Consider the following 21,563-nt stretch of genomic DNA (forward strand, 5'->3'; position numbering starts at 1 on the left):
ATCCCTTTAAGATAATCCCATCTCCTCCTGGCTGTGCAGTCTGAGAATGCAGGAGTCATTACAATGATGAAGTAGGCCTATGTGATCTGTGCCAGCTTATTCATTTTTAATGACTGCTAACAGGTGCTAAATGAGTCTAGCTTTTGCACACCAGAATTGATCTTTTCTGCTCTCTTTCTCTCTCTCTCTCACTCTCTCTCCCTTTTCCCTTCTATTAGATAGAAAGTCATAAAGATGGTCCTCGATATGTTTTTGGAACGCCTTGAGAGCTTTTAAAGGGTTTTGTTGTATGGTAACTGGCACTCATCAAGTCAGTAGATTCAAACAGACTTGTTGAGTTTGTGTTTGTAACACATGAAGGATGTGCTTGTGAGATTTTGTGGGTCCCTAGGTATGTGTGTACCCGTAATCATCTTGCAGGAGTGGTTATAAAAAATTTAAACGTAAACGATTGTTATAATCCAGTGGAATGATTTAATGTTTTTAGGATTCATGTCTGTGTTTGCACTGGATAGCCTAAATTATTCTACACCTTGATGATTTTGAATTTGCTGCAATTAGTTTTGTTGTTATTTGCTTTGTACATAATTTGATCTTGATTTGATTGCGAAACGTCAAATGACCCACGAGGGCCCGGTATATTGGAGCAACCAGAAGAATTTGCTTGTTATTGCCTGCATGATGTTAAATTTTTCACTCCTACCTCTCACTGCCACTCTTTTATACTAAGTAAGACTCCATGTGTGTGTATACATATACTGGCTATATACAGAAAGTACATTTTTTCATGTTATAAATACTGTGTGTATATATATACACAAAATGTGAAAGCGTGTTTGTTCTTTAAATAACCATGTTCTATTCTCAACAGGGTGTCTTTCTAATAACACAGCAAACAGCTCCTGATGATGGTCTTGTCTCCTAGAGGCGGGGGAACCGCCGCTCGTTAATCCCTGATGCCTTTTTCCCCTCGATGTGTTTCACAGAGGAGGAGCTGAGGAAACTCCGAGAAGAGACCAACGTGGACACCCTGAAACAGGAGCTGGAGAAGGAGCGCTCGAAAAGAATGGACTTGGAGCAGAAGATGGGCGAGGTGCTGAGAACGAGGTAGAGATCCTAGTCCCGCTGATCATCTTCGGTCAGTTTTGAAAAGGGTCCCCTTACGTCTTCACCGCCGACACAGTAGGACAGCTATCGCCATGACACAGTTCATCCCACAGAAGGTAAACTCCACTCAGGGTACGCTGACAAGGAAGGAGACTGTCAGTGTGTGCATACGGCTGTGTTTGTAGCTAGTGAGAGTGACAATGCGACACACAGAGTGCCTGTGTGACTCTGCGTGTGTGTGTCAGTGCATGCTTCTCGGCATGTGGTGGGTGACAGTCCTTGTTAAAAATAGTCTCCGGAGCCCTGGCTGCGTCTCTTATAAGCAGGCCTGCATGTGGCTGACAGTCTCTCCCCGCACTGTCTCCTTGCCCATTCAACAAGGATCACAGTCCCTGGCCTTGAGTTCATGGACCTTGTGTCCAAGATGCTAAATGTCAATCAGTCCTGTGTCAGGCAGAGTTTGAATGGAAAATCTCTTTCTGTGCCAGGACCATTTAAACAACCACAAGGAAAAGCTTTTCAGCCCCATTCTCACTTCGCCTCCGTGTCTCCCGTTTCCCCCCTCACTCTTTTGAGACGTCAAGCGACCAGGATGAATCCAAACTTTCCGTCCGTTCTCTGTTAGCGTTTGATGTGGCTGTGTACAGGGAGTTTAAAGAACACGGCCCATGAGCCATCAATGGTCCGTCTAAAAACAACGATAAGAAAAATACATATTTTCCCCTAACTTGAAAGCTGTGATATTCCAGTCAGGCATTCTGTTTCCTGTTTCCTTGTAGGCCGGAAGATTCTCCTCCACAGCCTCCCAAAGCATCTCCTCCGACAGCCAACGGCACAGGTGAGACATGTCCCAGTCACTTTACTTCATGTACATACAGATAGGTGTATTATCTATTATTATTCAACATTATAATATTCTTGATATGAATATAAGCTCACACTGGATTAGGGCATGTTTATTTATTATAGGTTTAGATAGGATGCTAGGAAACTGTAAAGAGGAGCAGGACCCAAATATTTCCAATGTACTTGTACCCGATCCAAATGGCGAATAAACTTGAAACATGAACTTGAATCATCAATGAACAAGCAGGCCAACACAAAGCATTTGACCGTACTACTCACTGTTTCTCCACACACCTCGACCGCGGCATCAAATCAGAATCAGAATTGGTGTTTATTCGCCATGAAAGTTTGCACAAACAAGGAATTTACTTTGGCAGGAGAGCCTACCTAGGCAGCCATTTTCGGCGCCAAGGCTCCCCTCATTTGAAAACCTGTTGAATCAAGACAGCATCGGATCACATTTGGGATTTTGTTTTGGCTGCATATATGACACTTTCCTGTCCCCCATATCGCCCTCCACCCACGGGCCCCCCAAGCTATGCAGCACACCGTTCCTCTCGTACGTCTCCCCATGAATTCCACTCCGGCTCCTAATTCAGTTCTGAAATCAAGATGAGGTGGCAGGGCTGAGGGGGTAGAGAGGGATGGAGCGGGCTGCCTCAGCCCGGGCTGCCTCAGCCCGGCCTGCCTCGCGCCGTCTCCAGGCGGAGGAGCGGTAGGGGTTCAACATCTGCTTGGGAGTTTGGAGAACAACCTGCTGGCACTTCTGAGCCTGCTGTGGCAGCTCCGTGTGGAGGAGCGTGTCTCATCACCCCCTTGGTGCGGCAAATTAGTGTGTGTGTGTGTGTGTGTGTGTGCATGTTTGTGTGTGTTACAGCATGCGAGTGTTTGCGTGCGAGTGTTCCCATGTGTTTACTTGGGTGTGTTTACATGCGTTTACAGGTGTGTTTGCTTGTGTGTGTGTGTGTAAGTGTGTGTATTCAACTCTCAGCCCCAGGAAGTGTGTTCCTATGGAGGGTTAAAGGAAGGTAGATGTGTTATGACATGCATCCTTCTCTGTCCCTCTGTAGGGAATTTCACACATAGGGAAAGTGGATTTGGCTCTGGTGGAAAATTGCTTCTTTCCTGTTAAAGGTCTGCTTGGCACCTACCTCAGGCCTTGAGTGGTTGAATGTTGTTTCCCCCCCAGGGCTAAGCGTGCATACACTGCACCTACAGTACACAGCTCATTCCATTTGCTCCTGTCCAATGGCTTCCGAATGTAGCACGATAACAACTGTCATCTCTCCAAAGAAAACCAAACGTCTGACCTGATACTGAGAAGCATCTAGTCGAAAAAACGGTGCATCATTGTTTACCCTCTGGATTCCATACTGTGATGTATGGAGAAGGATGCTTCGAATGTGGGGAGTCTGTTTTAAACAGGAAGTCTCACTGTCGTGATTTGAGCAGCAGTCCATCCTCGTGATTTACAGACAGTTTCTTTTTGTATTGCGCTCATTGTGAGTCAGTCTTTCAGTCAGCTGGGAATGAACTGAATTGTAAAACCAGTTTGTTTGTTAATATGCAATTGTGTAGCTTGTCAAGCTTGTCAAGTTTAGGAGACCTCCTTTTGGTTCATCCATTCCAGATGCGAGGCCAGGGAAAAGTAGCGCTCAGATGTTTGCGGAAATAATACTATATTTGGATATCTGTTCTGAGCTGGTAGTGATGCAAGCAGCCAATGTGAGAGTTTAGTGCCTGAAAAAGATGTACCAGACCTGAAGCCTTACGCGGTTGTGAAAAGGGAATCAAGAGAAGGAGAGATGGTTGGATGCAGAGGGGGGGGAAAGACATTTGATGCACCATGGATTGTTAACAATGTCTCTTGAGAGAAATACGGCAGCTTTGAGTCAAAATAGGCCACTCCGTGTCATCATAGTCCCTAGTGTTCAACTTTCTTTGAGTTATTCAGCCTTTGGGGGGGTGCAAAAGCGTCTTTAGCGGTTGTGAGGAACACTTAGGTTTCCCACTGTGTGCCTAACACTGGTACACCTGTAGGTGCATGGTCGTCATTGGCTTTTCTAGTCAATCAGCTTGTAACTGTAAATCTTTTAAAGGTACTAAAATCTTCAGGGTCCATTGAGCTACTCTGAACATGGATAGGCCTGTTCCAGGAGCAGCTTGGAAAACACCCACACTACTGGACTTTACATTGTTGGTCTGACTATATCCTCTTCCGGCCTCTCTCTCCCACTCTCTCTCTCCCACTCTCTCTCTCCCTCACTCTCTCTCCCTCACTCTCTCTCACTCTCTGTCTCCCTCACTCGCTCTCTCTCTCTCCCACTTCCTCTCTCTCTCTCTCTCCCACTCTCTCTCCCACTCTCTCTCTCTCCCTCACTCCTTCTCTCTCCCTCACTCTCTCTCCCTCACTCTCTCCGTCCCCCCCTCTCTAATCTCTCTCCCCCTCTCTCTCCCTCTCCACAGACAAGCAGAAGGAGACCCTCTACACTCGTCTACAGAAGTGGCTGTACGACAGGTTTGGTGCGTACGTGGAGGACTTCCGCTTCCAGCCGGAAGAGAACACTGTGGAGACGGAGGAGCCACTCAGTGCCAAGAGGTCCGAGTCCACACACACCCACCCCCACACACACACAAATACACACACACACACACACCCTCATACATACGCATACATACACAGACGCACCCTCGTACACACACCTGCACACACACAGAAGCAATCACACGCACACACACACACACACACACACACTCATGCATGCACTCACACACATAATGACAGAGCCTGGTGCCCTGTTGGAGTGATTCAAAATGTTTCACTTAGTATCTATTGGCTGTTTACAGATGGACTGTTCAAATAAAGTGTTACTCAGATGTGTGACTTACTTGAACCAAAGCTCTCCTGCTACAGGAAAATCCCAGCAAACTAGTGAGAGGACTCGATTCGACTCACCCACTGCGATAAAACCAATGGATCAGTTCCAGCAGAGCGAAATGAGAGGGAAATCAAACATGCAGGAACTCAATTAGTGAGAGACTTTTTATTAATAGATCTCTGTCATTTCAGGTTTTGGGGGTATGGTTATTGGAGTAGTTATTTCAACTTAAAGCTTCGACTGGATGATGTTTTTTAGAGATTCTTCTTGTATTGTGGCAAGATAGTTCATCTGCTTCTGAGACACCAACCAAGTGTTCCAAACTGCCTGATCAGATGTGCTCAGCTAACTTTACTCAGCTAACTTTGCTTACTTTTTCATTTTAAGGTCTTAGTCAACTTATAATACCCATATTTCTTGGAAATGCTTGCTCATCGATTCTGTAAGGTTTCCTTTTCCATATCTGTTTCCAATGTTTGGTTTTTCCATACCTCTTTAATGAGCTTCCCGGCCTTCTGAGATTTGCTGTGAACATGCTGGTCATTGTTTTAAAGCAGCGATCGATCATGAGGTTGTTCAAGGACACAGTGTAGGACCACGTGATTGTTTGGTAGTCCAGTAGAGCAACAGTGTGCAAGCGTGTGTTCGGCGTTGTGCGATTGGTACCTAGGAGTTGAGTGCCCCAGAGTGCATAAGTGGATTATGATATCTGACAGTACTGTATATAAGCGTAGCATAGGCCTAAATCCTAATCTCTGAATACAGTTTATTGTTTCACCTGTTATAAGTAGATTTGACGAGCAGTAATTACCTCAGCACATATTGCCAAATGTTTTACCGTGTCGTGTGTATTTTAGTTTACGTTCTGGTGTGTTTATGTTTTAGTGTGTGTATTTTTTTACGTGTGTGTGTGTAAAGGATGTCTGTGTGTTTGTTGCTCCACCAGTGTGACAGTGTGCTTTGCTGGAAGGCCGGCACTAGTTAACAGCGCAATCGAACACAGTCATGATAGCCCCATCTCCGCTCGATATGAGTGGAGGGCAGGGACGCTAAAAGCCATCAGGCTTAACGGCTACGGAGTCCTCCGACTGCACCCTGTTTGGAGAGAGGGAGAGGGAGAGAGGGAGAGAGACATAAATGATGGCTTTGTAATGGTCTCACGGTCTGTCAGCGTGCTATTCATCAACGCTGCCTCTGAAGTAGCCAGTCACAGCGTGAGCTAAACAGCCCTATGAGCTCACCCCAGGTATCTGATTGGCCCCTTCTTATTGGTGACAGCCAATCCATGGGCTTAGTAAGGACACTGGGCGGTTGTAACCATGGAAGTCATGGAAGTGAGTGTAATTCCTGACCTCTAGTGGTGGATTATGTGTACTACAAGATTATTTCCTTTTCCTTTTCTATTGTAAGAACTGGTTTTGGATCGGTTCATTTTCTTAGTCGCTAGTATGTGAGTAGTCCTGGATCTGTTTTAGGGTCTTGTTGATGTACAGCAGAACATGTAGGCACAGATTTTAAAGTGTAGTTGTTGGGCAGAAGTCCCCCAAGCAGGGTGTTCACTTGCTGACGCAATACAAGCTGATATAAAGCTTCAGATCTCCCCTCTACACTGTAATATTACTGTCCAACAGCTGATACCAGTGTATGACAGTGTATTCCAGTGTATACACAGTTGTTCTAAATATCACGCCCTTACTTTATATTCTACTCGACTCTTGTGAGACACCCCTGTTATTCTGCAGTTAGGCAAGTACAGAAAAGTTTTGGGAGGTATTTTCACCTGAAATCTAAACTTTGGACTTGCCTCTTTAATCAGGTATATAGACAAAAGGGAGAGAGGCGGAGGGGAGGAAACCATGGAAAGAGAGAGAGCGATGAGAGAAAGAAAGAGGAGGTGGGTAGAGCGAGATGGAGGAAGAGGATGAGAGAGAGGATTAGGGTAAGAAGGAGAGAGGGAAGAGAAAGTGAGGAGGATAGGGGCGAGGGAGGCCTGTGTTCTTGAGAGAGACAAGAGAATAGGGGTGACGTGAAAGGGAACACTTGCTCAGCGCCAGTTCATCTGACCTTGATGTTACTCCTCGAGACTTAAGAGAACAGAGGGAGCAGGAGAAAGAGAGAGAAAGGGGAAGGGAGAGAAAAAGAGGGGCGGACTAAGAAAGGATCTTAGCAAGCGTGGGATTCTTCAAGCCTTCCACAGCACACTGAGACTCAGGGGAAAGCTAAATAGAGCAAGGTCATTTACTTTGCAACAAAACACGTCTCATCTCTCTACCTGTCTTATAGCCTGAGATACTTTTGTGCACAACTTTTCCTTTTTTGGGGGGGGAAGATGTGGAGTTTCTGTCAGGAAACGACACCATAACATTGCTCATCCTAGGCTTTTTGTGTGACAGTTTATTAAAGCAAGCTGTGTGTTTCTGTGGAATAACATGTCTCATGTCTTGTTCTCAGGTTGACAGAAAACATGAGACGACTAAGTAAGTGTTCAGAAAGAACCTCTATTGTATCTTTTACAGTCCTCATATTTACATCATTAAAATAACTAATTTCACTAAACTAACCAACATCCATCACAATACAACCTCACTCTCTATGGTGTCATTATGTAAAAAGAAACAACTCCCTTTTTCCTAAATGTTGTCTGTGTTCATCTGTGCTATCCAGAGAGAGGGGCCAAACCTGTCACTAACTTCATGAGGAACCTTTCTGCCTTATCCAGCTGGCACTCTGTATACACGTCAGCCATAGCCTTCATTGTAAGTGTACACACACACACACACACACACACACACACACACACACACACACACACACACACATCTTAATCACAATGAAAAGGTTTTGGACAGGTCAGGTAGGGATGTCCATATCCTTTATCAAACTGCCCTCTTGTGTTGAATATTAGTACTACATGGCCTAGTTTGCACATCAGAGAAGATCCATATCTGTCTCCATTTATTTTTCAACCACCCTCTCTCTTGTCTCTCCCTTTCTCTTTGTATCTCGCTCATCTCTCTCTCTCTCTGTCTCTCTCTCTCTCTCTCTGTTTCTCTCTGCCTCTCTTACTCTGTCCCTCTATCTCTTTCACTTATTCTCACCCCCATCCTCTCCCTCTCTTAACACCCATAGTCATATTTTACAGGAACAGCATCTGTATGAACCCAGCCTTGCATGTGCTTGTCCCCTGCTTGACACGGCCATGCATTTACAGCTTTGCACGCATCTGATTCTATTTAGAGACAGATCGAGATGGATAGAAGTGACATGCGTGAGAGAGTTATGTGATGTGCCATACACATTCATTCATGTGTAGTAATATATGAGTTGCAAGAGAAGGTCATGTAAGTACACTGTGCCTGACTTCTCTTTTTCTCTCCCCCCTCCTCCCTCCCTTTTTCTCTCTCTCTCTTGCTCTCTCTCTCTCTCCCCCCCCCTCCCATGTTCTTATCCTCCCTCTATCTCTCCCCTCTGCCTTTTAATTTCCCCTATTGCTCTCTCTCTCTCTTTTTCCCCCCTTCCAACACTCTTCTCCCTTTATCCCCGGACTCCTCTGTCTCTCTCTTTTTCTCTTTCTTTTCCACAGATCTATATGAACGCCGCGTGGCATGGATGGGCCATCCCCATGTTTCTCTTCCTGGCCATTCTGAGGCTCTCCTTAAATTACCTCATCGCAAGGTCAGCCAATCAGCATCACCACGCACCATCAAGCCTGTACATCTTCAGCCAGTTGGGGAAGAATCGGCTAATGATTACACAGAGCATAAATCGTATTTCTAGATTCTGAAACAGACGAATGTTCAGTGACATTGATGCCCACTCAGTAAAGATACCGTTTTGAACTGGATTTGAATCTATTAGTTGTTTATCTATGATGTTCTGTGTGTTGATCAGAGGATGGAGGATTCAGTGGAGTATTGTTCCTGAGGTTTCGGAACCTGTGGTAAGACCTGCCATATGACAGCACCAAACAGACCACTCACTAAATACATCCAGTACAGTTTGATTATGTGACTGATTGATGGAGTGGTTCTTATTAAGGCAAGAAGAAAGTAGTTTTCACATGCAGAACTGTGTGTACAGAAGCTCTTTAAATCCAGTATTTCTGCAAATTGTTGTGGAGAAGGCTTATCGATCCAATCAATCAATGGAACTCAGTTAAGCCTGCAAATGGGGTGCCTTGTAGTCTAACACCCATCTTTGTTTACTAGGAACCAGCCAAAGAGGATCTGACTGTTTCAGAGAAATTCCAGTTAGTTCTCGATGTAGCACAGAAAGCACAGGTGAGGGGTGACGGTGCCGTCAATTTACACATTTTGAATTGTGATAGATGTCACGTCATAATTCGCACAATTAATTGCACTGTTAGTTTGGTACACTTTAATATTTTGATGTTTGCCGTTTTCACATGAAATATGTGTTTTAACAGAACTTATTTGGAAAGATGGCAGACGTCTTGGAGAAAATAAAGAAGTGAGTGTCTTTTTAGTTTGTGTATATTTTTGCAGAGATGCCTGCTTTGTCTGGATATAATGCCTTTCGTTACTTAAGTCACTCGCTCATTTCGCCTTTTGACCCTGTGTGTGTCTTTCTTGTGCGTGTGTGTGTTCTTCCGTGCGCTTGTGCCGTGGGTGCACCTGTGTGCGTTCTTGTGTGTGCGTCTGCGTGTGTGTGTGTGTTTCAGCCTGTTCATGTGGGTGCAGCCTGAGATCACTCAGAAGCTCTACGTCGCCCTGTGGATGGCCTTCATCTGCTCCTGCGTCCTGCCGTACAAACTGGTCGGCTTCATGATGGGTGAGAAGGCGACGACTGAACACGCCCCCTACTGTGCATTTCATCTCCTTTGATACTGCACATTGCATGTAAAGCAGAATTACTGTAGGTTACTTACCTTGGATTAAGTAGCATTACTACTGTCACTAGCAATACTGTATATCTCATATAAAGGAGCAGGAGGGAGAGAAAGGTAGATGGAGAGGGAGAGGGAGAGGGAGAGGGAGAGGGAGGGAGGGAGAGAGAGAGGGAGAGAGACACTGGGAGACACTGGGAGACAAATATAGTGTTTGAGATCTATTCACCCCGCCAACCCCCACCTGCACCCCCCCCCCCCTCCAGGTCTGTATGCTGGTATTAAGTTCTTCATCATTGACTTCATCTTCAAAAGCTGCCCAAAGCTTAGGGACAAGTACGACACACCTCACATCATCTGGACCAATCTGCCCACTGATCCCCAGCTGAAGGAACGTGGCAGCGCCACCCTCTCCAGACGGGTAGGCTGTGTGTGTGTGTGTGTGTGTGCGCGCATGCATGTACATGTGGTTACCGTTCATTTTACATTGTTAATTAACTTTTTAGTTTTGATTTTTCCTGTACATTTTTATAAATGCACATTTACATGCATTTCTCAAGTATATGGGTTTTGATATTGTGTCCTCATATACTATTAACAAGGTCAAATGTTTTGTTGTAGACTATGAACATGCATTTATACTGAATGTATAAATACACAGTCATTTCAATGTCATTGTCATGTTTGGTTCACTTTTCATTCGCAGTATCTGGACTGTGGGGATCCTTAATTTAGTTTCTGAGTACAGTGTGTTGTTTCTCTCTCTCAGCTGTCTGGGTTTGAAAAGGTAGGGGCCCCTGGTGTGCAGAACTTGTGTGTCACACCTCCACCAGTCTCAGCTGTGTGTCTGCTGCCGTGACTGTGTTTTGGAGTGGTTGTGAGGGTGTGTGTGTGTGTGTGTGTGTGTTGGCGTGAGCCATACCGACTATGAGTGTCTATGTAAAGGATCAAAAACGTTCTCCGTAGTTTCACTGTTTGTGTTTTTCCACGATGCTCGTCCTCTCTGACATGCATGTGTGTCACAAATCACCACCGTTTCCCGTGTTTTTGATCCGTTTCCATAGACACTATCAGAGTAAAACCTAGACCCTCTATGAGTTTCTGAGTGTTTGTGTGTGTTATGGTAGAACCTGGAGTGTCAATTGGGGGTGATGTATTTTTGATAGACATTGATTTGATTGTAGTGTTGTTAGCAGTGTAGATCGCACATTTGCCTCGAGAAATGTTGACAACATTGGAACAGCCAAGCTGAGAACCCTGCATATGTATTATATTTTTTTTAACTATATTTGAAAAACAAATTTACAATAATTTGTCAGTTTGATTGAATTTGGGCTTTGGAATAAGCGTGGCTGTTCTTTTGTTATACTGAGCTGTAGCTTGTGGTTATGTTCTTACATGCAAACAAATTGAAAGGCTTTATAATGTGAGAATACCTAGTGTACTTCTGAAGAGGAGCTGTTTTCTGGAAATGGGTGTTATCAAAATATTATGTTGTCAATATGTTAATATTATATAGAGGGAATGTTTCCTCATTCCTTATTATATATTTTTTTGACAGTGTTACCTTCAGTAGAAAACATGATTTGAGTATAAGTGCCATGATAGGTGTCACATCATACTGTGGGTATTGCTTTTTATCATGCAATGTAGGCTGATAGTAGGATTCTGTAGACAAGAGGTTCACCTGTGAAAGTGCCCTAGAAGCAACTGAGTTACCGCCACAAAGCGTCCATAGCCTGTGTCACCGCTCTGCTGAATGTAACCTGAGCAACACTCCTGGTGAAGTGTGAGGATTGAGGCTGACCACACTGCCATGGGTTCGAGAAAGCCTGCAACAACTCACTTTGCTGCTTGGGTTATACAAATGCCCTCCTCTCCTCTGGCCAAGAGTCGAAAAGTCTAATGGTCTCTGTCTGTCTCTCTTTCTCTCAACCTCCCTTTCTCTCTCTCTCGATGGTAGATTCAGCCGGCAGTTGCTCGTGGAAGCCTAGCAACAGGCTTGCCATTGGGTATCAGTCGTGAGGAAGATGGTGGGCGGGCCTTCAGCACGAAGAAGGGGGCTTTCCACGAGGTCTTCAACCTGTCAGAGGCAGAGCGCCCCCTAGCTGGTGTGTGGACTTCCTGTCTAATCATAGGATACTGTGCACCCAAATACTGCTCATACTTTTTATGTCTAAACAGAGTTTAGAAAAGTAATACACTTCCATTAACAATTTTATTTAAGTAACAGTGTAATACATTTGAAGTTTGGAGAAATTACTGTTGGACGATGTGGACTGAAGTCACCTTGCTATGTTTATGTATGTTGACCGCCGGTGTCCAGTGTGTTATATATTTATGTGGGGTTGTTCTGTCTGCAGTGTGTGAGAACGGGTGGCGATGCTGCTTGATCAACAGGGACAGGAAGATGCCCACAGACTACATTCGCAATGGTGTGCTCTACGTCACAGAAAAGTATGTGGGGGGGACACAAATCACACACACACATCTAGTTACTGTTTGCATTTTGGTCAGGAAAAAAATTGGTTTAAGTAACACTTTCTGTGTTTACGTTTTTCTTTACCAAAGGAACCTGTATGTTGTACTCTATTTGATTACAGGGCATACAATCCCCTCCCTAAAATCACATCTAATATTAGTAGGGTAGTTCGTGCCCAGTCTTTATAATAGCTCTGTGCTCTTATCGTGTGTATTTTCTCTACATCAACAGTTACCTGTGCTTTGAGAGCTCCAGCTCCAGGTCTAGCTCCTCCAAAAAGAACAAAGTCATCAAGCTGGTAGACATCACTGACATTCAGAAGGTATGTCCCGTTTCCTCTAACTGCTCCTGTACTTTTACAGAAAGTCTGATGAAAACTCACTGCCAATTGTTGCCCTCATTACCTTTGTATATATTCTATATATGCATATATATATATCTCTTGTTTGTCCTTCCTGCAGTACAAAGTACTGTCTGTGTTACCGGGATCTGGAATGGGAATCTCCATAGCAACACCGTCCACCCAGAAGGTAAATGCACCTTTTAAACAGTATTTCACCTTTGAAAAACCTCTCACTCTCTCTATCCCCCCCCCTCTCTCTGTTATTCTCCCCCTTCCTCCCTCTCTTTCTCACTCTCTTCCTGTTGTCTCTGTTCTGTCAGTCTAGCCATTTGCTAAAAACACTCAGCAGGTTGAAATGGGTCAAAATGGGCCTGCACGTGATTTGACGAGGTGTCAAAGCTGATTGTACCACTCCCCCCCTCCCTGTCTCCCACACGCCCACCCACACCCACATCCTCCCTTCTTATCCTCTTCCTCTTTTCACAGCCTTTGGTGTTTGGTGCCATGATCCACAGAGATGAGGCCTTTGAAGCCATCTTTACACAATACATGAAGATCCTGACCATGGGCACAGCCAACAGCCCAGAGACATAGCCTTGCTGCAAGATAGCCGCCTTGCTACAGTGACTTCTTGAACCGCACCAATATGGTTGCCTTTCCAAGTGACTCACTCTAGTGCCCGTGATGGCTGCCTTCACTAACGACTCTAGTTCTTAAGATGGATGCCTTCATGGGTTAAGTCCTCTGACTCACACCTAGAAGAAGCACACAGTGCATCAATAGTAGCTTGCTGCCTATTGCACATGTAGGTTAGCGTGGATGGTGAATCGTCTTAAGGCCAAGTCAACATGGAGTCCATTGGTCCTTTTTCTGATGATTCCTCTTCCTTGCTGGGTTTATAACCAATGGCAGGTTGGGGAGAAGGGATTGTGGACCCGCCTATCTTTACTGCCCCTATTGGTTAGGTTGAGGTTAAGTGTTTGGGACTGTCTTGGGTAACCCATTTGTCTGTCGTTTACCTGTTTCGTTTGGTAAAAGGTTTTTAACTCTTCTGTGTGTGTGCGTGTGTGTGTGTGTGTGTGTGTGTGTGTGTTTGTTTGTCTTGTGGTGTTTTACTGGAGGGAGGCTGGATCTCCCTGACTGTTTGTGAGAAGTGGTCGTATGTAGAGGTGTGCATCACACACTCCATATTTGCATATTTGCTTGTTTCTTCTCAGTGTCAGCGTTTTGCCTTCGGTAGAACTTATCGGCGGTCAAATACATAACGTTGGGGGGCCTTGTCTAACCTTCCCCAAGAATGAGGGGTCATGTTTGTGGAAACGTCCAGTTGCTTTGAGGCCCAGCTAATGAACGGTGCTTAGGAAAATTTTGGAAAACAACCACAGGTATCATTGTCCAGGAACAACTGACGATAGGTAGCCCAAATAATATACTGTTTAGCTATTTGTCTCATCCCTTATATAGGTGCACATATAATGATATATCCAATGTGAAATTGTGACATTACTATAATCATATAATATTTTTTAAGATAAAGCAGGGTTTTTTTTCTTTCTCATCCCAGACAACATGGAAAGATAGACTTGAAGCCAACTGTTGTCTTCTTATTTGATTAAATAAAAGGTGGAGGTAAGGTTAAACTGGAGGTTTCTTCTAAACATACAGTATGTCAGTTGAGAACAGTCTGGTATCTTGGTCTGAAATTTCAAATGAAATGTGATGTTTCATGTTAGTCTCTAAAAATAGTTTGTGGGTGTCATAAAGTATAGATACAGAGGATTTGACATAGCAAAATGTATTTCTCTACATTTATAATTAACATGTACATTGAATTTTACCTCCATGTAAAGTATGCCACAATTGACATCAATGGTGTCTGAGGAATGTTACGTCCATGCAGAATCACTACACTAACATGTCAATGTCTACATAGAACTCTCATAAGGCCTTACAGTGTGTTTGTTATGCAGTACTCTCATTGTTTTAGGTCATATAACATAGTCCTGTTGTCTTATATTTTTGCTGTTTTCCATGTTGGAGATATTGACAAGTTTATTTAGTGTATCTGTATGACTAATGCTTCATGAGACGTTTATGTAAACCAGTATCCCAAAATGTGTATTATCCTTTGGTTTTGTCACTAAATGGAAGCACATATGTATAAAACCTCAATACTGTAGCTGAAATATGCTTACATATTAAACTTAAAAGCTAGCTGAAGTTAAACTTACAAGCTAACTGGGCATCAGTGTTTGTTGTCTAGATTTAGTTACATTAAATTACCAACTAACATTCAGTCTATTTATCTCAATCTGTTGGAGGAAGATTCGATAGAAGCACAGAATGTACTGATTATGTGATAGTCTTGTATTGCCAAAATGTCATGTTTTTGTTTTATTTGATTGTCAATTTTTGTTTACCTAAAACTGTAAAGTTTACAGGAGTTAGGGTTTAAATCCACTTGTTTAGGCCAGTTTGATTCTCCATTTAGTTATGGAGGCATGACTGCTGGACCTATCCTGTATTACTGGAGAACTTCTTGATGTTGATAGCCCTGACTGGTCACATGACATCTCTGCACACATTTACACCATCAAGGCAAGTTTTGTAAAGTATAGTTTTTCCTCTTTTTGTTCTCCTTTGGTTCAATGTCATTCTTTCCTTTTCATAATTTTGTAAATCATTCAGTAATACTCCACTGTATGTAGTTTTATGTTTTTAAGTGTCCATTCTTTTGGCAGCAGCAAAGTACTTTTTTTCTTATCTGATTTGGCCACTTAAAAGCTTATTATGGGTTTAATGTTCAGAAGAATCAGGAAAAGTTGATTAATCATAAATAGCATTTTAAATTCAAAACATTTCCTTTTATAATGTTTCATTACTGCTGTTCAAAGTACTTTTTTTCTTATCTTATTTGGCCACTTAAAAGCTTATTATGGGTTTAATGTGCAGAAGAATCAGGAAAAGTTGATTAATCATAAATAGCATTTTAAATTCAAAACATTTCCTTTTATAATGTTTCATTACTGCTGTTCAAAAGAAGGAACGAAAGCCATAGGGATGTAAAGATCTCTCCTCTGTGTGACAAGCCTTCATGTACACCATGAACCCTATAGGATAAGTCCCTATTTCAATTTTGCATCTTAATATTCAGAGATTGTATGAATCACCCAGAGGCTTTGTTCTCTAAAAACTGCTGTAAATCAACGTGTGGCCTATATGTGTTATTATAACCTGTTAACCAAGTATTTTTTTCAAACACAGAGCACCAATGTGCTTCCTCGTGTTTTCTTAACGCTGAAATCAGTATGTGACGGCTGTGTGTATGGTCTGAGTCACCCACTAGTTGTCAGTACATCTTTGTAATCCACAGTCGAGTGACAAAGAAGGATTTTATAAGAAATTATGTAATGTACAAATTCCTGTAAAGTTTTTAAAGAGAATGATGTCTATTATAAGATGTGATGTACATTTTTTTATTTAAGTAAACAAATTTAAAGTAACGTCACTATTTGTCCCTTTCGTGTCTAACTTGGTGTCATAGGTCTATCCACTTGGGGTCACTAGAGTCTTGTATTCAGACACCGGGCACAGAGATGAACACAACCACAGGCACTATAAATGTTTCATTTCCAATTTTCCCTGTTTTGTTCTGCATGGAATTGTATACATCAAATATCTGTTGAAAAACTATCTGAGAGTCTAAGAGTAAAGTTCAGACAATGTTTGGCCTCACACTTGTTGTGCGGATTAATAGAGTTGGGACTACGTTATTTTTTTTATTTTTTTGCCAGTCAATTCACAAATATTTTATAACCTTTTAGGTTATCTTTCATCAAAAGTCAACTCTCTTTGCTTTGCATTGAGGCGGTCCCCATTTGGAAAATATTGTTTGAGAAAGGTGAAAATAGCAAGATGGGTGACACCTGAATAGAAATTACATGAAGGCTAAAATTTATATACATGTTCTCTGTTGACAGTTCCTTCCACTCATCCACTCTCCTGTCACCTCCCGCTATGTTGGCCACATGAAGGCACAAAAGTGCACACAACGCTTATGTTCTGTCCTTAAACAAGATTATCCATTACGCCACTCCATCTATAGTACCCAACACTGGCTGAAAAAGAAAAGAAAAAATATTTTATTGGGTGTTAATGACTATGGTTGCTGTATTTATTTTAGGAGATGAATGCAAATCAAAGGGAGTCCCTTTGCAACGTATATATCAAAGTACTGTGACAAAGGGATTTTATAACATTATCTCCAACATCCAACACCCCAAAGATCAGGCTGTGATGCATCCAACAGGAGCCCAGTGCTGAAGTTGGACAAATCAAGGTTATACCCGTCTATGTAATAATCTTGGCCCATTACGTCCTGACTGTGTGTTTCCTTTGCCTTTTACATGGTGGGCTATTGTCACACTGGACAGAATGGGGAAATGTCATTCATTCCCATGCTGGTTGTCTTGTTAAACCGGGAGCAAGGAAGCTCAAGAGGACTCACAGCTTTCTCTGAATGAATAAACCATCTGCTTCCCCCTGGTAACGGAGAAAGGTAATCGCTCTTCGTCTCTCCAGAGCATAAACCCTGTTTTCTGCACCTCTCAAACTGGGAGAAGACAACCAAGCCAAGCGCGATCCGTTGAGAGCCATGTGCAGGGTTGCGTTTTCACCGGAGAGGCCTGTGAGACCCGAAAATGTGCTCCCATGGTTTTTTCTTTCCTGCTGCTGCTAATCCGTTTGAGCCATCCCAATACTGTTGCATTTTAGTATTTAACTTGTTCTTCTCTTCCTTTTCAACATGACCTCGGAACAATGTACAAGGGATACAACAGACAATGAATCCAACAAGACGTTTTCCCAGCAAGACGACATACACAGACAACCCTTATCTTACAAGCTCCCTTAATTTGCTCTATGCACCCTTGTTTGGGTCCTTTTTTGAATCCGTCTTTCATGTGAGGTGAATATTAATGTCACATATACAGCTTGGTGCCAGCTAGTTCTCCGAAAATGTAATTGCAACAGGCAGCATGGTTTAAGGGAAATGTCCCACTGGTGTAGAAAGTTGACATTTCAGAGCCAATTATGCCTGGAATCCTCCCCTGGCTTGCCAGCTGTTGCTGCTAATTGCAGTGTAATATATTCCTAAGGTTCAGGTCACACTGTGAACACTCCCAATGCTTCCACATGAAGAAAATGGTACATGACCGGGAGAGATATCCAGGGTTAATCACAAAAGAATGGTTTTAAGACGCCTTAAACTCTTTGCATCATTCATTAGTTGAGTCTTATGTGCGTTGTTCGTAAACAAACACCTAAATGGATAATTAGTGCTCTGTTTGTTGGTGGTTTACAAATGAGTTAATTGTGACAACCTTCACAACAGTATCCTGGGGAGTTCAAATAATTTTTGTGGGGTTGAGCTCTCTTTCGCTTTGACTTACTGTATTTGGGTAATGTTGTGAGAGTGGATGAGCTGACGGTCAATTGTTACCTGGGGCATTCGACACACTCACTTTTACCATTTTCACTCTTTGGGGGAAAAGAGTGTCAGCTTCTTGTACACAGTGTCTAGAGTTCACACATTTGTCCCTGGATTGTTCTATGATGTACGGTAGGCATCAGACCACCACAAGTAAAACACATTTTGCTGATTCATATAAACAATAGGAAATGCATGTTAAACGCGACATCCAGAAAGGATCGCTAAGGACAAGATCCGACCGAAGCAAAACCCAGTGATGGGCTATGATCCTTAAAGACGATGTGAGCTGATTTTCTTCAATCTAATCTATCACACGTTTCGCTTTTGGAAAATTGCACGGGCTGAGGTTTGAGAGAAGAAAAAGAGGTGTTGAGTCAGGATGAATTTGTATCAACATGATATTTGTAGAATTCAAAATGCTCTCCAAGACTCCCTCTTCCTCCATTGCAAGTCTCATTGAGGCGAAATGTTTTCAAGGAAGCTCAAGAAAAGTTTGGAGGGAAAGTAAACAGATCTCATTTTCTTTCAGGTGACCTGACACGGGTTCCCCAATGCTCATATGTAAACATTGCTCCAAGGGAGACATTATGACTCAAGCTCTCCATCTATCTCAGTGGCCTGACTCTCCTCTCCCATCCACCTGCTCTCCCCAACTGTCCCTCGGTACAGTCTTCAACCTTCGGGAGCTATTTTGGCTCCATCGTTTTATTTGCCCTCCCACCCCTCCCTAGACACTGAGTAAACACACATTCTGTCCTGGGAGGGCTGTTGTTATACCTACCCCTCACTATGACTCCTGGGACAATTCCTTCCATAATGGCTCTTTTTCCATTTGCTTACACGTGAAGACCGTTGAATTTGGAGTTCACCTCCATCAGACCGTGCTATCCTCCATGGCAGCCTAGTTTGCTTTACACTTTTCCCTTTAGGGTTCAAGGTTGCACCACGTAGCAGAGCGATTTCGGCTTCCCACCTTGTCCCAGAAGAGAGCTTTTGGTCGGCATATGCTGGTGTTGTACCATAATCGGTGACCTATCGAAAACTGTGACCAGGGGTCGCTGTTCTAATGGCTTGCCAATGTTGGGGTAAGGGTTAGGATTATGGTGAGGGCTCGAACATTTGCTGAACAGTTTGGCTTTGATCTCAGCAAGGGAATATGCTGTGTTTGCTGTAGAGGACCGCTTTCATTTTCCCAGGCGCTTCACAACAATTTATCATCTGCGTGTTCTCGCTTGGAACGTGACAGCTACTCTAATTGTGTGAGCTTAAATCTAAAGCTGTAACTTCTATATGGATAGAGGATAGAGTTGTGTTTCAAATGAGTGCGTCAAATGAGTAGATCTCTAAATAAAAAAGAATATTCTCTGTTGTAGGACTGTCTCTCCTGTGTGTGAACAAGCCCCATTTGGGTTGAGATTTAAGAAGAAGCCTTTGAGGAACCCTGGACAGTCTAAGTGTGCTAAGTGTAGGTTCTGTCTGTACAGGACTGTTCTGTGCATTCACTAAAATCCTCCAGGAAGGAGAGAGACAAGGTAGTTGAGAACATAACACACTCATAGAAAATGTGTTTGGCTGGACTGTAGCAGAGCACTGAAAGATGCTCACAATGGTCTGTTAAACCTGCAGTGTTTGTTGGAAAAATAAGACGTTCAAAGGTATTTACATCATAGCCAAACCTTTTTCTTTGGTCAAACACAATCAAAAGATTTGTTTAACCCCCACCATGATGTAAAGATATGGAGCCATATACTCTTCCACTTACTCTACATGTTCCCAATGCAGTCCAGATCTGCCTACATAACAATTTCACAAGATTCCAATTTGCCTCTGTAATGATACTATGGTAGAATTGGGGATAAATCCACTTTATTTTAACCTGCCAAAAAACAAGCTGCTTCTTGAAATGTGATTTTCATTTTACAAGAACGCAGTTTCTAATTTTTCCATCTGATATTCCCATTGGAGTGCAGGGATGAAGCTCTTTTTACTCCTGAGGCCCTTCTAAGCCAAAGCTGTATGAGAGACTGTCACACTGTCAATTATAATTAGCTATGTACAAACACTCTGGGTATGTATCATCTGGAGCCCAGGGGATCATGGGAGATCGTCTTTTCATGGTGCTGCTTTTCTGTGATGACTGCTCTTTCATTAATGATCTTGAGGTTTAACTAATGCTGAAGATGAGAAGTGTGTGTGTGTGTGTGTGTGTGTACATGTGTGTGTGTGTGTCAATGGAAGAGAGATACAAAGTGTACCTGTATATGATTTGCTGTTAGTGTTTAAAAGTAGGTGAAAAAGGATTTATGCAAAAAAAAAGCATGTATTCACAGCACCCAATGCTTTAGCAAGAGAAGGAATCTCATAGCTAAAGGTAAAGAACTTAAGTTTTTCTTATAGTGGCTAAAATATCATATTATATGTTAATAAAGGTTTTTTATTTTATACCAGGCTGTATCTTTGCTGAAAATAGGCAATTTTAGAAACCAAAACACAGAAATTGGTGGAGTTGCCCTATAAACCGTAAAGTCAGTTGTCTCTTTTGGGTTCACAAATAAGCCCACCATTCAAGTGATCTCTGCAAAGAGGCAATCTCCTCTTTAAATCGGTGTATTGAATTCGCTTCGCCACCTTTCAGGGATGACTTTATGAAATTCCTGAATTCAATCACACAAGTGTGGTGGGTGAGATGAGGAGACCAGCGAGTCATTCGACCTCAGGGTCAGTCGGCTGAGCCACGATTGGACGGTTCAAAGCGATGTTATTTAACTTATTTTCAGGATCCTCTAATGGATAGTGGCATTCTGTCATCTTATATTATCACTTTGTTCCATTGATAGATGTAATAAAGAGAAGATTCCGGTGTCTGCTATTGTTCCTTCAGTTTCTTCACCCACCAAAGGGAAGAAGATCAGATTCGTTGAGTGTGGCAAAAAGAAGTCAGACAAAAAAGTGTTTTTCTCAATGATAGTCTTCATTCGTGGCAGATGTGACATTTGATGATAAGTGGTGGTGCTGAGATGTGTTGCGTATAGGCTGCAGTCAATCATTTAGTCCTCTCACTGCAGTGAGATTTACATTAAAGAACGATTTCAGGAAGATCTCTTCTACACTGATATCTTGTCCCGCTTCCTTTGCGAGATAAGAAAACAATCAAATAAAACAATAATTAGGACCATATGTAACTGAGAAACTGAACACCAGAATGCTTAATAAACCAGCAGTGTCTGCCAGTGTGAAAGTGGTAGGCCCTATATGTGTGAAAAAACCAGCAGCCCTTAGGATGGCAAACCTAGCATTGAGACCAACTTCGTAATAATTACCAGTGTTTATTCTTCAGTCTGTGTGTGTTTCTCTCTATGTTTTGTTTTCTGTGTGTTGTGGACGTGGTGACAAAGAAACTGAAAGGGTGTGTGGGGTTTGTCCATGCCGCGGAACACTGGGCACCGCCATGCTCGTTGTGACTGAGTGCATTTCCGTCTCCACCGGCGACACTCGCTCGCCATCTGGAAGGAGATGTGGCGTCCATTAATCACCTCCCTCTGGAGGGACTTCATTAAACCCTCCACTAA

At 42.9% G+C, this 21,563-nt stretch overlaps 1 protein-coding gene across 8 annotated transcripts in view; it reads left to right on the top strand.

The window, feature by feature from the left end:
* Window positions 1-16,011, top strand: part of LOC134021243 (GRAM domain-containing protein 4-like) — a 34,554-nt gene extending 18,543 nt beyond the window's left edge. For 6 of the 8 annotated variants that reach the window (XM_062461865.1, XM_062461868.1, XM_062461867.1 and 3 more), the window contains 17 exons: window positions 987-1,107; window positions 1,887-1,945; window positions 4,420-4,552; window positions 7,284-7,309; window positions 7,497-7,588; window positions 8,416-8,507; window positions 8,724-8,772; window positions 9,041-9,112; window positions 9,259-9,302; window positions 9,514-9,623; window positions 9,945-10,099; window positions 10,448-10,465; window positions 11,642-11,789; window positions 12,042-12,135; window positions 12,392-12,482; window positions 12,622-12,690; window positions 12,990-16,011. In XM_062461865.1, coding sequence (XP_062317849.1) covers window positions 987-1,107; window positions 1,887-1,945; window positions 4,420-4,552; window positions 7,284-7,309; window positions 7,497-7,588; window positions 8,416-8,507; window positions 8,724-8,772; window positions 9,041-9,112; window positions 9,259-9,302; window positions 9,514-9,623; window positions 9,945-10,099; window positions 10,448-10,465; window positions 11,642-11,789; window positions 12,042-12,135; window positions 12,392-12,482; window positions 12,622-12,690; window positions 12,990-13,097 — 1,481 coding nt within the window. In that variant the 3' untranslated portion in view covers window positions 13,098-16,011. The remainder of the gene's footprint in view (window positions 1-986; window positions 1,108-1,886; window positions 1,946-4,419; window positions 4,553-7,283; window positions 7,310-7,496; window positions 7,589-8,415; window positions 8,508-8,723; window positions 8,773-9,040; window positions 9,113-9,258; window positions 9,303-9,513; window positions 9,624-9,944; window positions 10,100-10,447; window positions 10,466-11,641; window positions 11,790-12,041; window positions 12,136-12,391; window positions 12,483-12,621; window positions 12,691-12,989) is intronic. The other 2 variants (XM_062461866.1, XM_062461872.1) reach the window with 1 other exon arrangement.
* The last annotated feature ends 5,552 nt before the right edge of the window (window positions 16,012-21,563 follow it).

This window comes from Osmerus eperlanus, chromosome 5, assembly GCF_963692335.1.
Source record: "Osmerus eperlanus chromosome 5, fOsmEpe2.1, whole genome shotgun sequence".
In the NCBI taxonomy this organism is placed as follows: domain Eukaryota; kingdom Metazoa; phylum Chordata; class Actinopteri; order Osmeriformes; family Osmeridae; genus Osmerus; species Osmerus eperlanus.